We start from the raw sequence: 14,955 nt of genomic DNA on the forward strand, positions 1-14,955 counted from the left end.
ACAAGACAAACTTTATTTTCAATCTGTCCTTATCCAAGCATTCTGAGATTAATGGAACAAAAACAAACAAAAAGTCTTACAAATTAAACACAGACTGACAGTTGTACAATTTCCATCATCTTTAGACTGTGAGAGGAAACTCACATTGACTGACATTTGAATATTTTTATCTTTCTGCTGAACGGTTTTTTTGTATTTGTTGGCCTTTCGAATGACAAAGTTCTCTTTTCTTTTAGCCAGTGAAAGTCATTAAAGAGATTCATATCTGCCACAATTATGCAGTGATATTTGAATATGTTTGTTTACACAGATAAGAATGCTTTGGAAAAAGGGGAGAACAAACATGAGAGAGGAAATGGAATAAAATTATTTCCAGTGAGAAGAGTTTTTTTTAAATTATTTTTTCAAACTTGTTTTTTTCGACTCCGAGTTCTACTTTAAACAACCTCCTCAGTTTTTGAAATGTTAACCTGATATAAAATACCAAAATGTAGCTTGATGATTAACACAAAAAATAATGCATCTTTAAAAAATAGTATACTTCATTCTGATTATGCAAGTAAATATTAAGATGATTGGCTCAAATATTAGTCTGAGGTGTAAAAACTAGAACTATGTCTGCACTTTACTGGTTGCCATTTGCCGTAGTCTACTACTCATCATATCCTGAAAAACAGAGCAGGAGTTATTTATTGACAAGGACAATGATTCACTGCTGTCAAACGTAATGATGCAATTTAGTTGTAAATATCAAATTTTTACAATCAGGAACTGAATGTACTTGTCTTCATGGAAAAATGATTGAAAGTAAATTTGTCTAAAAGATAAACATTTGTTTTTTTTATTTAAATTTATCAATTGATCTTGGGGCAACTGACCCTCCTATTCAGATTGCATATGTTAGGATTAGGAACATTTTTAAATTTAAAAAAAAAAAAAATATATATATATATATATATATATATATATATATATATATATACAGTTGTCCTCAAAATTATTCATACCCCTGTTCATTTTTGTGATATTCTTTATTTTTGTGAAGAAATTAATGATTTTTCCAAGTTTGTCTATGATTGCTAAATGAACAACAACTTAGAGAGTGACATCAAAACATAATTCAAGAAACTTTTTCGTTTCATGAGTATATAATAAATTAATTTACAAAAAAGCCATGTTCAAAATTATTCATACCCTGGTCCAATTTCTTTCTTTAATAGTCAATAGTGTAGCCATTGTTTTTTATGACTGATTCAAGACGATTCTTGTATGTGTATATATGTATGGTTAGTGCAAATCAATGCTATCCTTTTTTCCTTTTTCTTCATATTAAAGTTTTTTTTTTCCTGTAAATCCATCAGAGGCTTTTATTGTGAAGCAGCCCCAAGAAATGCACTATCAGTGGGAGGAAGATGTTTACAGCTGTAAGAGTAAATGGCTTTTTGTACAAGATTTGGATATACTTTACTGTTCTTGCCTAAACCATGACACTATACAGTGAACAGCTGCTGTCTAACAATCAAGCCTAAACCACTTGTAGCAAATAGTCCATTGGTCCAGTTTATATCAAAGCAATACCCTATGGAAAACCTTACTTATTAATGAGGGTGACCCACTTTAAGCATAATTTGCTCCTGGTAAGTCCAGCCATGTGAGCCGATTGTAACCTGCTCACCCTTTTTTGCTTTATATTAAAATCCGAACATCGCCTGACAACACGAGACAATAACTGCCAGTGATGGTTTTAGTCTTTTAGGGAGAACCCTGATTTCTCACATCTAGAGTAATAAACCTCCCCTGCTTTACATCTTGCCTCTTATTTCTCCACTGTTGAAATGTGTTGTTAATTTCTGTTGTCAGTGTTATATGAGCATTGACAGAACTGAGTATAAATTTTTGTTTGTCTTTACGCTAACATCAAAAAAATGTCGGCATGTTTGGAGTTGAACTGAATGAGATCCATTCTGACTATATCAGTGTTCTTCTGTGTAGTACCCCACTCCTAGTGCTTTTTTGTTACATGTGGAAAACACCGGGACCCCACAATAGCAGCTCCCAGTTTAAACAGTTTTGAAGTCCTAAACGATTCATTAGATAGATGAAAGAACAAGTAGCATGATAATTATGCTGGCAATTAAAAAAAATAAAATAAAAAAAACTATTTAATATTAAAGGTTGTGGTTTTTGGGTCTACATAAAATATTAATACCTCCTCTCACTTTCCATGACTACTAGTATTTCACTACAGAGTGAAGTCAGCTCAGACTGTTGGTGTGTCAGCACGACCACCAGGGTTTTGGTATCTTTGACTATGCAGTAAAATATCTTCACTATACACAATATTATTTTTTTCTCACAGAGCTTTCCCAGTGTTGGCAATCACACAGGAATGAAGAAAAAATTTTAACAAGTTGGCATTATTATTAGCAGCAGCATCTGTGCTTTTTTTAATTACAATTAAATGAACTAACGTCATGGAGCAATTGGTTAATGAAACAATCTCCTGCTTCCCCTCCACAAAAAGCCACATGCAGCCATAACGATTTAATTTGTTTGTCTCACATTAAATTCAAGCCTACTTTTCTTTGATTGCGTCAGTATTTAGTGCCAGCCTGGGTAAAGTGTAGCTGAGAGTTTGCATGTCGTCACATCTGGTGGATGGTGTGATGGTGTGTTATATTCGGATCTAAATGCAGACACAAAGGAGGCAGTTTTCAGGAACTCAGCAGTACTTTTAAAAATCACATCAATGCAGGAACCCGCAAAAAAAACCCAAACAAACAAACAAAAAAAAAAACTCTGTGGAGGTTAACAAATGATCTGACTAAGAACTGAACAAACCAGGGAGTATTTGAACTGGAAAAGGTGATTACTAATTGACAACAGGTGTGCTGATTTACTAATTGAACACAGGTGGTATGAGTTTTCACAAAACATTTAAACATTTAAAGCCAGACCTGAGATACTTTTATTCCATCTTGGTGTGATTTATGAAAGGACAAAGCTGTTGAAGTCAGTCTGCCACTGTTTAGTGCTGGCAGAAACGGAACATTTGAGCGATCAAATCATTTGGAACAACTGTTCCAAGAAAAGGTTTGATCCTGTGAAACGTTTGGAACACCCCAGCACAGCGACACCTGGTGGTCAAATGAATTCAAGATTGAATAAATTTGTCTCCAACAGCAAAACACGGAGGTTCCACTAAGCTAATAAATTCATTTTGATTTCCCATTACATAACTAAAATAAAAAAAACTAAATTAAACAAAGAAATAAACTTAACTTTAAGCATAGAAAATAATGGAATTGAAGGTTTTTTTTTAATTTAAATCAGTCTGTATTTCGGAACAGTTCGTGACATGCTGCGCTCGGAACAGATTGTGGAACAATGTTTCAGAACAAATGTTCCACAAGGTTTTGATACATACCGAAACACTTTTGATTTTGCCATCGCTACCGCTATTATGTTTCTGCGCGTCCAAGCAAGGTAGTGACAGAGCCGTAATGGTCAGTGCATGAAAGGTTAAGCCAGCTTTGTGGCTCGAGTGTGTGATGATGTGATTACAGATGGTCTGTACGAACTAGCCATTAGATTTGAAATGAGAACTGTCCAAGAGTCCAACACACATTTAGTGCGTAGTACTCCATGTTAACCTTACTGAGTTATACTTCAGGCCTCCTTTGGTTTTGCAATGCTAGCTTCATTTATGACAGTGCCCATTATTGTGGGATGTGACCAGCTTGATTGATTGTTTTTGTGAATGGCCAAAGGCCGACTAAAGAGGGATCCATCTTTGCAGCTAAATTGCAGAAACATTTTGTGAAAGGGGCTATAGACTATAAAAGACATCTAGAGTGTAACAAGCAAAGATCAATACAGAACCAAAAGCCATAACAAAGACCCAAATCATATCACGTTTAAAGCCTTTTGTTACGCTTGATTGACTCTTAGGCCACGAGACCCTTCCGAAGCAAAACTAATTATAAGTGTCTGCATCTCTGTAACTAATGACACAAACCAACACTTTTAGGCTAGAGAAACTTTTCATAGTTCTTGAAACTTCATGTCCATAAGGTTTATTTATTTATTTAATTAATTATATAGTTATAGTTATATTTTTTTATATTTTTTATCATTTTTAGTACCATAATTATAGTTTCTTTGGGGATCCTGCACACGCAAAGGTCCACTTTCTGCACAAGAATGTTCACTTTGACTTCGTCAACAATCAATAGTCAAATGTATGAATTCAGCACAGGCTGTGACCATAAAACATTTTCTGGGTAAACATTAGTTTACAAAATTTGCCACGAAAAATGTAGCAAAACACATCATAATAGGCTGAATAAGCTGGTGGAGTTCAGATTGTATTGGTGCCATATGTGGCTCATGTACATGCATACATGTTTGCATCATGTTAATACATTCACAGCCTCACTGTGAAACAAGAACCAGCTATAGTGACCTTGTTGAGTAAAATCGTTTCAACACAAAGGTTTCAAAATGAAATGTGTCTCAAAAACAAATCCAGATGCTTCTCCTAAAGCAATTCATGTGTCTGACTTATGAGTACCATGCACATGCACGCAGAGTAGAGGTTCTTGCATGTTGTCTACTGTAGGGTACTCTTATAACTTGCATGATTGTTTTATTTGGCCAGAGTTAAAGTTATGGACAGTTATGGACAGTTTTTTTTTTCTTATACACTTTTAGGAAAATTGGTTTGTAAATTGTCCTTTGCCACCTTTCAAAGATTTTTGTGTCTTGAGAATTTTTGAAAAAATGGTTCGACTCATTTCAGTAACTAACATCTGCATCTTTACCTTTACTTTTGTGGAGAATGTTGCATAGGTTTTATTGACTGGTAAACATTTCATTGAGTAAATGAGAGTTACCTTCACTTGCACAATCTTCTGGTGTGGCTTGGTCGTTGAGAATTTGAAGCAGAACTAGCCACGCTGGCTTCAAGCTTAGGCCACAACTTCAGTCTTAATTAGATCGTGGAAACTACCTAGTTCAGATGTAATGCCCAAAGCTGCATCCTGACACAGCTCAAGAGCGCCACATACTAATAGGACAGTCATGTAGGTGCAGAGAGCATAGTGTGACATCCAGTGTGGAAGGGGCCTTTAGATCAATTGTGTTAGCTAAGGTTAGCAGTTGTCCTTTCATTAGGCTTTGGTTTTAGATATTGTATATTTGAAATATCAGAGATTCTACCAATCAGCTAAGTTGATTTTTGCTGTTTCAGTTTATTCTACTTTGAGTATTATTGTGTGTGAATAAATTATTTTCTAAGAGTAAGCTGTAAGAAAGGAATTAAATATTTTTCTAGCACTGCATGTAAATTGTAGTTCCTCAACAAAATCTAGTGTAAGGTGGGTTTTTTAAGACAAGCAGACTAACCTTTATTTCTGTTACCAACAAAAATACCAAATGCCATCAAACCAGTCATTTTATGCTTCTCTGCAGGATCAAATAGTATGGAGATGCAGTTGTACAGTCTGACATTTACTTTGCTGACGAGGGATAATAAAATAGGGATGCAGCAATTGCTCAAGCTACCTCAATTTGTAGGAGGTAAAAAAAGCAGCAGTGTATTCAGCAGTGAGTATATCTACGTTAAAAAAAGCAAGTTTTTTTTTTTACTTGCCAGAAAAAATATTGAAAACGTTATGGCAAAATGACTCATTTTTTTTTGCTATAATGTAACCATTATTTGCCTGTTCTAAATGTATCGACATATGCAGTAGTTTGACCTGAGCACTTGTTTGCTTTGCCTTTAGGACTTCCTCTAAGCACGCTGAATAGGGTGGGTAAATGCTGATGATTCTTTTATTGCATCCCCTGTGAGATTCTATTGATCCTAATTGATAGACAAATGAATAGCATCCAGTTTGTGTTTCTTGTCTCATGTTAAACATGTTAAACATAACCGGAGGGCCTTCACTCAAGCGGCAGTGGCCATTGTACTTGGCTATCAAATACCCATTAGGCCAGGCGCCAGTTGCTTGTCAACATTCAACATCACACACACACACACAACATCCAGTTAGAGAATTAATGCTGAGAGACTTGTTGAAAGACAGCGTCTCCCACTAGTGCATGAGTGATGCTTTTGTTGATCTCTCAATCATTCTCCTTTTGTGGGCCCACGCTTACCTTTTTCCTGCCTCTGTCCTTGCTCTTTTTGTTGTGGGTAGCCATTAGCCATATGGTGGCAAACAGACACAACTATGTGGGCATCAAAACAGAGGCTCGGGAGGAAGGCGGTTGAATTTGAAAGGGTGTAACTCATTGCAGACGAGGCAAAAGAGGTGGGCTTTGGCTCAGGCTGGTGTCGGTGTTACAAGGCGGGCGGGTGGAAGGCATTGGCAATGTCAGAGTGTAGAGACGGACGAGGATTTGGAAGAGTCAAGTACCGCTGAAAGGGAAGTTGTTGGTGGTCTGCAGAGTTGCAGCAGCTGCCCCTGAAAACAAACAGAAGAAATAAGAGGGACAGAGAGAAAGGGGGCAGGGGCAGTGGAGTCCGGTGGAAGGCATCCGGGCTCTTCACTTCTTGGGTTTCCCACTTTTTTTTTTGTCTTCTTGCGATAATCTTTTAAGAGAAAGAGTGAGGGAGCAAGAGAGAGATTGGCTGAAGCCCAGGGGTCCCTTCAGACCGTCCCCCACTTTACTCTGGCCAGCTAAACTTGAGGTTCAACACCCCTCCACCCCTCCACCATCAGCACCACCATGAGTCCTCCTCTCTCCTACTTACTTGCTCTGTATTCTGTCTAGGTGCTGGAGTGACAACGAGCCATTCATTGTGGAGGTAGAGCAAAAAGACTGTGGATCTTTCCTGTGTCTTTTTTAGGTTAGATAGTGGGAGTTGTGGTGGTGGGGTTATAAAGTGGGAGGTGGATAGCTTAGGAGATGGAGGGAGGGAGTACACTCCTGATATGCCACAGAAAAGGGGGACAGAAAGAGGAAGTAAAAGAGTAAGGAGTGAAAGTAAGGGAGGGGTGAGTAAAAAGTAAGGGTGCCGAGGGAAGGAAGAATGGAGGGACGGAGAGAGGAAAGAAGGTTTGAGGCAGAACTGGGATCACAGAAGGAAGGAAGGGAGGGGGAGTGAGAGAGAGGTGGGAGAGAGTGTGGGCTACTGTGCCGAATAAGCAAGAGAGGCGGAGAGGAAGCAGAGCTCCATCAGATGAAATGAGGTGAAAATAATTCAGGCATTAATCAAGCCAGGGCAAAAGGGAGGGTATACTGTGTTTCCCCCCCCCCCCCTTTTGCTGCGGAACTGAAAGGCAAGGTGTGAATGAAGGAGCCTACAGTGGCCAGCAGAGAAGCACCATCGGGTCAGAGCATCAAATCATGTCCGAGTCGAATACCGTTACCGCTTCCACTGCAGACCAGGTCAGTTCAACCTGTAATGTTCTATTCAAATTTTTATTGGTGTTTTTACTTGCTACAAAGCAAGTTTGCTTATGTTACTCCTGCAATAGTTGCACATCCACACCAGTCTAAGCATGGGGAAACATCTTCTTTGAAGTCTAAGAAAGAAGTTCGGGGGGGAGGAAGCAAATTCTGAAGTTCCGGTGAGATGTATATCATCTTGAGGTCCTAATTCGGAAGTTGTTAAGAGGAGTTTCTAAGAGCAACTCAGTGAGTGTGTGTTTCTTGGACTTTCAAAGCAACGATTGTTTTGCTCGGAGCTGCCTGGACAACGGTACAAGGTCCTGAAAGAATTGAATTCATCAAGACGAGCTATTGTCTACGCCGCCTTATTTTTCGGTGATCATTCAGGGGGTCGGTGACGACTCAATACCCCCCGCACCACGTGAGGAGGGGACCGCAGCTCTTTAAAAACCCGACCACGTGTGGCAGCCCTGAAAAGTTTTAAAAGTAATTGCAGTGGGAAGTCTGGGCAGTGCTGTGTGAGATGGGGTTGGTAAGGAAGTGGGCCGGTCTGCCGTGTGTTTGAAAGAAAGTGACAGAGTAGGAAAGTAGACGTGTCCAGAAAAGGCTGATATTTATGCCCTCCACTGCCCCCACCCCCCACTCCTTATAGAAGCTGCTTTAATTGCACACTTTGGCACATACATCCTGCACTCCGCTTTCCTTTATTAAATGCCGACTGACTGAACCAATTAAATCCTCTGATCTATTTGAGATAAGATGTACAGTTATTTTCACTGTAGCAGGTAAAGACAAAAAAGGGGAACGTGTGTGTGCACATGCTACTGTGTGTGTGGGCATCCGACCTTCCTACCGGCATATATTGTTAGCCAAGTCCCTGTCTCCTGTTTCCGTTTGCCACTGTCAGGGCTGAGTCAGCTTGCTGTAGTTCTGTAGGCAAACACACACACTCAAACACACACCTCCGAGCGTATACACACATGTTTGGAGTATTTTTCTGCACTCACACAACAAACACAATAGTACAACACACGCACATTTCAGGAACGGAAGGTTGGTGTGGGTGGAGAGTTATTTAGAAGATATTTACAGCTTCAGAGTGTGTGTGTGTGCATGTGGGAATGTCTTGACGTGTGTGTGTGTGTGTGTGTGTGTGTGTGTGTGTATGTGTGCTAATCCGGCGATTCTGGATGGTTAAGATTTGTTAACAGTCAAAGCCATATTTCTCCCAAATCTTTGACTGACAGGACTAAATCTTTTCAGACTTACAAATAAGGCTGCCTGTCCAGATAGTTAAAAGTTTGATTCGTAATTACTGACTCTTCTTTTTCTTAATCTTCTGTTCAATAAAATTTTTGAAGGAGTTGCTTCAGTACCATAGGGACGACTAGGCTACAGAATAATGTATAATCTTATGTACACATCTGTGCTGATTCATTAAAATAAGTGCTATAAAAGCCCCTACTCAGGAAAAAATACGCTCGCAACTTAAAAGAATCTGTTTCTCCTTTCCACTTTCTCCTACCTTCCTGTGCGTATTCAGGTTGGGGTATTGGCTTCCTTGGAAAGACAACTTTTTACTAATTGTCATTTTATAATTACTGAATCTGTTCCTATATATTTGGATTTAATTAGGCTGTATGTAACTAGATTTAAACTGGACCTGTTTGCTTTTCTGCTTAGTGTCCTGAGATGAATTTTGTTGTGGATTGTTACTCTATAAATAAACTTGAGTTGAACTGAATCTCAATAGTATGATAGTGTGAACAGAATTCTGCTTCAAAAACAAAAAGCACAATATTTGTATGCAAGTCCTTCTGTTTGTTTTGCAGGAGTGCTTTTTATGACAAACTACAAAATGCTTTGTATAATTGGTTGTCATCATCCTTCCCTGTTTTGGTGAATTTGTTGGATCTGTGCCCCCCTCAGCCAGCATCTGTTTTCCTATAAATAAGTAGTTGGTATGAAGTAAAAAAAAAGTTCAATGATTTCAGTAACTGTAGGAAAAGTAACCAAATTGAAACTGTGAATAATTTTATTGTCACAAATATACCAGAACTGGACCGGCGCCACAAAGGGAAGTTTCTGCTATGAAATAAAGTATATATTATGTTGCAGTTTTAGTCACTTAGTTCCACAGCACTGGACTAGAATGGTTTGTTATCACCAACACAACATTCTGGGATAGGCAGAAAACTCATGAAATTATTATTTTTTTGCATGTTTTTTTGTTTGTTTGTTTTTAAATCAATCGCTATTGTCTTAGGTGACACTAAACCTCGTGATGGTGCTCTTGTAAAATGGTGAAGTAGAAATATGTGATGACGAAGCAAACATGGTAAAACATTGCAAATTAATTTTTCCTAAAAATCAAGGAACGTGACAGACTTCCCTCCCTCGTTGGAGTACTCAAACTTTCCGTTTCCTCCTTGTGTGCTGCTGTTCCGCACTTTGCTGATTTTGAAAATGGAAATGAGCAGATTTCACCAGGGAATGAGAGTGCCACTTGAAATGAGCGGCTAATCGGCAGGCTTATCCAGGCAGACTTACTGTTGCAATTTTTTTAAACAGTTTCTATAGTATATTGTATTTAATTGGTCTTCCACTGTGCTTTGATGGGAGGGGAGAAAATCGTTTTATATTATTGTGCAATTATCTTTTAGGCAATGCTTGTTTCTTATAGCGTTTCCCCAGGGGTAATGAAAGTAATCAGGAGGGTTTTTTTGTGGGTCTGTACTGTCTGAGCTGATTACTGTAGGTTGAGTCAAGAGCAGACTGAGCCGATCGAGATGATTGATTATTTGCATAAGTTTACAGTAAAGGAGGAAAATGGTCCAACTTTACTGTGATTCTGGGTCCAGACAGCATTTCATATCATTTTATACATTAAATTGAAAATGATAAATTACTTTAAAAAGATAAAGTACATCCATGGATGGTTGGAAAGTACTTTGTTAAATTGAAGGAGCAACTTTACGGGCCACAGCGAGCAAGGAACGGTAAACAAGCTAAAAGAAAGACATGAAAAACATTTACCTGGAACATTTTATTATTATTATTAGTAGTAGTAGTATTTACAGTTTAATTTCAGACTAGTTGTAGCAAGTTCCTTTATGATTTTAAGGACATCCTTCCCTTTTGTTTAGAACTGAGAAAGCTCCGCACATCAGATGCAAAATAGCTTCAAAAATCAGAAAAGAAGTCCAGTTTCCTTTGATTCAACTTGCTAAGATAACAAAGCCCTGGATGACACAGACTCTACACCCCCAACAGTAAAACGTAACTCTATTTTTATTTTTGCACCTTTTCCTAGCTTGTAAAGCATTCTGTTAGAACCCTACCTTCAATCAGTTTATTTCTACTGCTATCTTCAAATACTTATAAAATAATCTATTTTTTTTTGTCTCTAAAATAGTAGCCCAGATTTGAACAAAACCTTGTCCCTTTACTATTTTTTTGTCATTACCGGTAAATGACACACCTCTTTCCGCACAGCAGTAGAAGGACCTCGCCATGTTGGGACAATAGCTTGAGGTCATGTGTGTGATTTCAGTTAATGCTTGACCAATAATTGAAGTAATAAGGAAGTTCGGACGGATCTGGTAATTGCAAAGTGAATGCTGGTGATTGGCTTTGTCATGCTCTCGCTGGAGAAAAAAAAAAGATCTGCATTCAGACAACTACTAAAGTTTTCTTCTGTTAATTGGACTAAATGTCATTTCAGGAAATTACCTAAAACATCATTAGGTACATATAGCTAAAAAACTCACTACTCAAAGACAGTTTGAACATCTGACCCAGTTTATTTTATATTTTGTATATAAGCAGATGTTCTGGATTACAGGATGCAAGTAAAGCTAATACAGCTTGTTGTATTATAAAGGAGTTTTTTTTAAACTATATATGTATTTATTTAAAGGCTTGATACATTCCGACACCTACAGTACATTTTCTGCTCCTTTTTATCTGTGCGACTACACTTAGATATATTTAGTCTCTCTGTGCTGCAAGCTGTCACAGTTTTAATGAGAAATCTTCGAAGTTCTCCTAAAATAATTCCTTTTTCATAAACGGTGTGCACACGCTCGTTCTGGTGGGAATATTTTGAAATAGATGAAAAGTGATACGAAACATTTCAAATAGAATCAACTGAAACATCCACGGATGCCGTACATAGCGATGTGGTAGCTGCTAATATGCAGCTCATTACATTACATCTGGCATGGGAAGCCAGCAGGGGCCAACAGACAGAAAACACACACACCTCACACACACACACACACACAGAAAAACTCTGCCCATCTGGGGGCAGGTGTTGCAGTTTATGGAGCAGAAGTGCAAAGTAGCTTTGTTTACTCTCTGAGCCAAGATTTAGTGAGCAAGGCAACTAACACATGTGGATAAGAGAGGCAGAAATAAATTGGAAAAGTGTGTATACATGTCTGTTTGTGCCCATTGTCCATCTCCCTGTGGTGGCTCCAACCGTTGGGCTGACTCTGACTTTTCTTAGTTTGGTTTCCAGGCTCACAGCTGCCGTACTGAAGCACTCACTCACACACAACAAACTGATGATACATGCATTGTGTGAACGAACACATGAGTTCGGGATGGAGAGATGAAGGCATAGTTACCCAGTTGGTTAACTCACTGAGAGAATGAGATACTGATGAGTGAGTTGGAGCAGTGGAAGGAAACGTTACTGACATGATACAGTGCCTTCAAAAGCATTCTTACTCCACAAACCTTTCAACACATTGTCACGTTTTACAACAACAAACTTTATTGCATTTTACACAATAGACCAGCAAGAAGTAGTGCTAACTGTAGTTGTGAACTGGAAGAAAAATGATGTGTGGTTTTCAAGGTTTTTTTTAACAAATAAAAATCTAAAAGCTGTTGTGTACACTGCCATTCACCCCCCCCCCCCGCAAGTCAACACTTTGTTAAACCACTTTTTGCTTCAATTACAACTGCTAGTCTTGTGGGGTATACAGGTTATCACAGTTTTAGTTGGAAATGTTACAAGTTCTCCATTAGCTTTGCACACCTAGAGACTTCAATTTTCGCCCTTTTTTGTTGTCAGATAGCTTGAATTCAGTCAGACTGGGTGGGGAGCATCTGCGAACAGCAAATCTAGTCACAGAATCTCAATTGGATTTAGGTCTGTACTTTGGCTCATTCTAACTCATGAAAGTGCTTCAATCTAAACCGGGAGTGTCCAATCCTGTTCCTCGAGGGCCACTGTCCTGCATGTGTTACTTGTTTCCCTGCTCCAACACACCTGATTCAGTGGTTAAATTACCTCTCCATGTTCTACAGAAGCCTGTTAATCACCCATTGATTCAAATCAGGTGTGTTGGAGCAGAGAAACAAGTAAAACATGCGGGATGGCGGACCTCGAGGACCAGGATTGGACACCCCTGATCTAAACCATTCTATTGTAGCTCTGGCTGTGCTGGAAGGTGAACCTCTGCCTCAGTCTCAAGTTTTTGCAGCTTCTATCAGCTTTTCTTCCAGAATTGCCCTGTATTTAGCTCAGTCGATCTTCTCATCCTGACCACCTTCACTGTCCTTGCTGAAGAAAAGCATCCCCACAGCATGATGCTGCCACCACCATGTTTCACAGTGGAGATGGCACGTTCAGGGTGATGTGCAGTGTTAGTTTTCTGCCGCACATAGTTTTGCATTTATGCCAAAAGCAGAGCAGCTTCTTCTACATCTTTATTGTATCTCCTACATGGCTTGTAGCACACCACACACGGGACTTCTTCTGTCTAAAGGGCATATTTGATGAGAATACACATATTCTCCCACCTGAGCTGTGGATCTCTGTAGCTCCCCCAAAGTTACCATGAGCTTCTTGGATTAACGCTCTTCTTGCCCGGCCTGTTAGTTTGGGTGGACGGCCTTATCTTGGTAGGTTTGCAATTGCGCCTTACTCTATCCATCTTTGGCTGATAGATTGAACAGTGCTCTGTGAGATGTTTAAAGCCTAGATTATTATTTCATAACCTAACCTGCTTTAAACTTCTCAACAACTTTATCCCTGACCTGTGTAGCGTGTTCCTTGGTTTTCATGATGATGTTCGATCGCAAACGTTCTGCAGCAAAACCTCTGAGGCCTTCGCAGAAGTTATATTTAGACTGAGATTAGAGTACACACAGGTGTGCTCTGTTTTGTAATTAGGTGACTTCTGAAGGCAATCGATTGTACTGCATTTTAGTTAGAGGTATCACAGTAAAAGGGGGCTGAATACAAATGCATGTCACACTTTCCAAATATTTATTTGTAAAATAATTTTGAAAACCATTCATCAGTTTTTTCACTTCTGTTATGTGCTACTTTAGTCTGTCACATAAAATAACAGTAAAATACTTTGAAGTTTGTGCTTGTAAGGTGAGAAAACGTGGCTTGGTGAGTATGAATGTTTTTTAAAAGCACTGTATCTGCGTTTTCACATTAAGAGCCATCTGTACACCTAATGTAACCATAAGTAAGTGTTTCTACAACTTCAGTATTTCTAAAAGCAGAAACTTCAAACTTCTTGTGAATGAACTTGACAAGACTTCTGTTTGAGTCATGTTTTCATAATCAGCTGTAGGATGTTGACAGAACTTTGAGGCTTTTTCAGTGAGATAGAGATAGATTTTTAGAGTTTAGAGCTGCGTGAATAGGTATTTTTGTCTGAGATAATGCTTTGAATCGACTACAATTGTTAACTAATGATTACTTGATAGATGATGTCAGGTATCAAATAAATGTAAATAATGTGGCTATATTGGCAGGCAACTTTCTTATAAAAAGTTGAGAGCAGTACTCTTAGTGGGCCAGTACTGGTACTCAGTACTCACTGGTACTCAATACCAGTACTTCGAAATATTCATCATTAGAGGAATGCCACATTTCATAAAACTGCTGGTGCTCACCGTCAGAGTCACCAACTCTAGGCTACGGCCAGTTCATATAAACTACATTACTCACAGGACATCGTGACTTCTGATTGGGTCAGATTTAAGGGAACAGGTCACATGACTGACATGTCAGAGTAATGATTAGTTAAAAGTTAGACACAAGGAATGACTCAGAGGCACAGCTAGGCATGTGATGGGATTCTGATCAGCAGCACATAGAGGAGGATCATTATTATAAGTAAACAATAAATCTGCAGGCATGGAATTTACCCCTCATTGATACAAGATGTGGATGTGGGTTCTCACTTTGATTTTTGGTCGCTGTAGACAAAATCTTTAATTGTGAAGCAATCATAACAAAGTTTTTGGTCGAAATTATATGGAAAAATTAAAGTGCTGTAACTGATATTTTTTCCCAGTTATAAGCCGTCTTCAGGTGTCACTTTTTACTCATTATTCTCTCCAACTTTATTGTCCAAATATAACAATAGGAGCATCAGCGCCAGCCAGGGGTGGAAATTAGCACTTGCCACCGGCCAAATGCGGGTAAATATTTGAAGTGGCGGGTGAATTTGATCAACACACACGCCACTGTGGCGGGTTGGCAATTTAAACAGAAAAGGTGTTATTTGTCCTCTTGAC

At 38.8% G+C, this 14,955-nt stretch overlaps 1 protein-coding gene across 4 annotated transcripts in view; it reads left to right on the forward strand.

Moving 5' to 3' along the window:
* The window catches only part of slc6a9 (solute carrier family 6 member 9), a 71,180-nt gene that overhangs the window by 18,173 nt on the left and 38,052 nt on the right, over nt 1–14,955 (forward strand). The window contains exon 1 of one of the 4 annotated variants that reach the window (XM_017420871.3): nt 7,279–7,398. The exons of the other annotated variants lie outside the window; for them this stretch is intronic. Within the exon in view, the coding sequence (XP_017276360.1) occupies nt 7,357–7,398 (42 nt within the window). The 5' untranslated portion in view covers nt 7,279–7,356. Of the gene's footprint in view, nt 1–7,278; nt 7,399–14,955 lie in introns of those variants that run through there. 4 annotated transcript variants of the gene reach the window in all.

The sequence above is a fragment of the Kryptolebias marmoratus genome, linkage group LG20, assembly GCF_001649575.2.
Source record: "Kryptolebias marmoratus isolate JLee-2015 linkage group LG20, ASM164957v2, whole genome shotgun sequence".
Taxonomy (NCBI): Eukaryota; Metazoa; Chordata; class Actinopteri; order Cyprinodontiformes; family Rivulidae; genus Kryptolebias; species Kryptolebias marmoratus.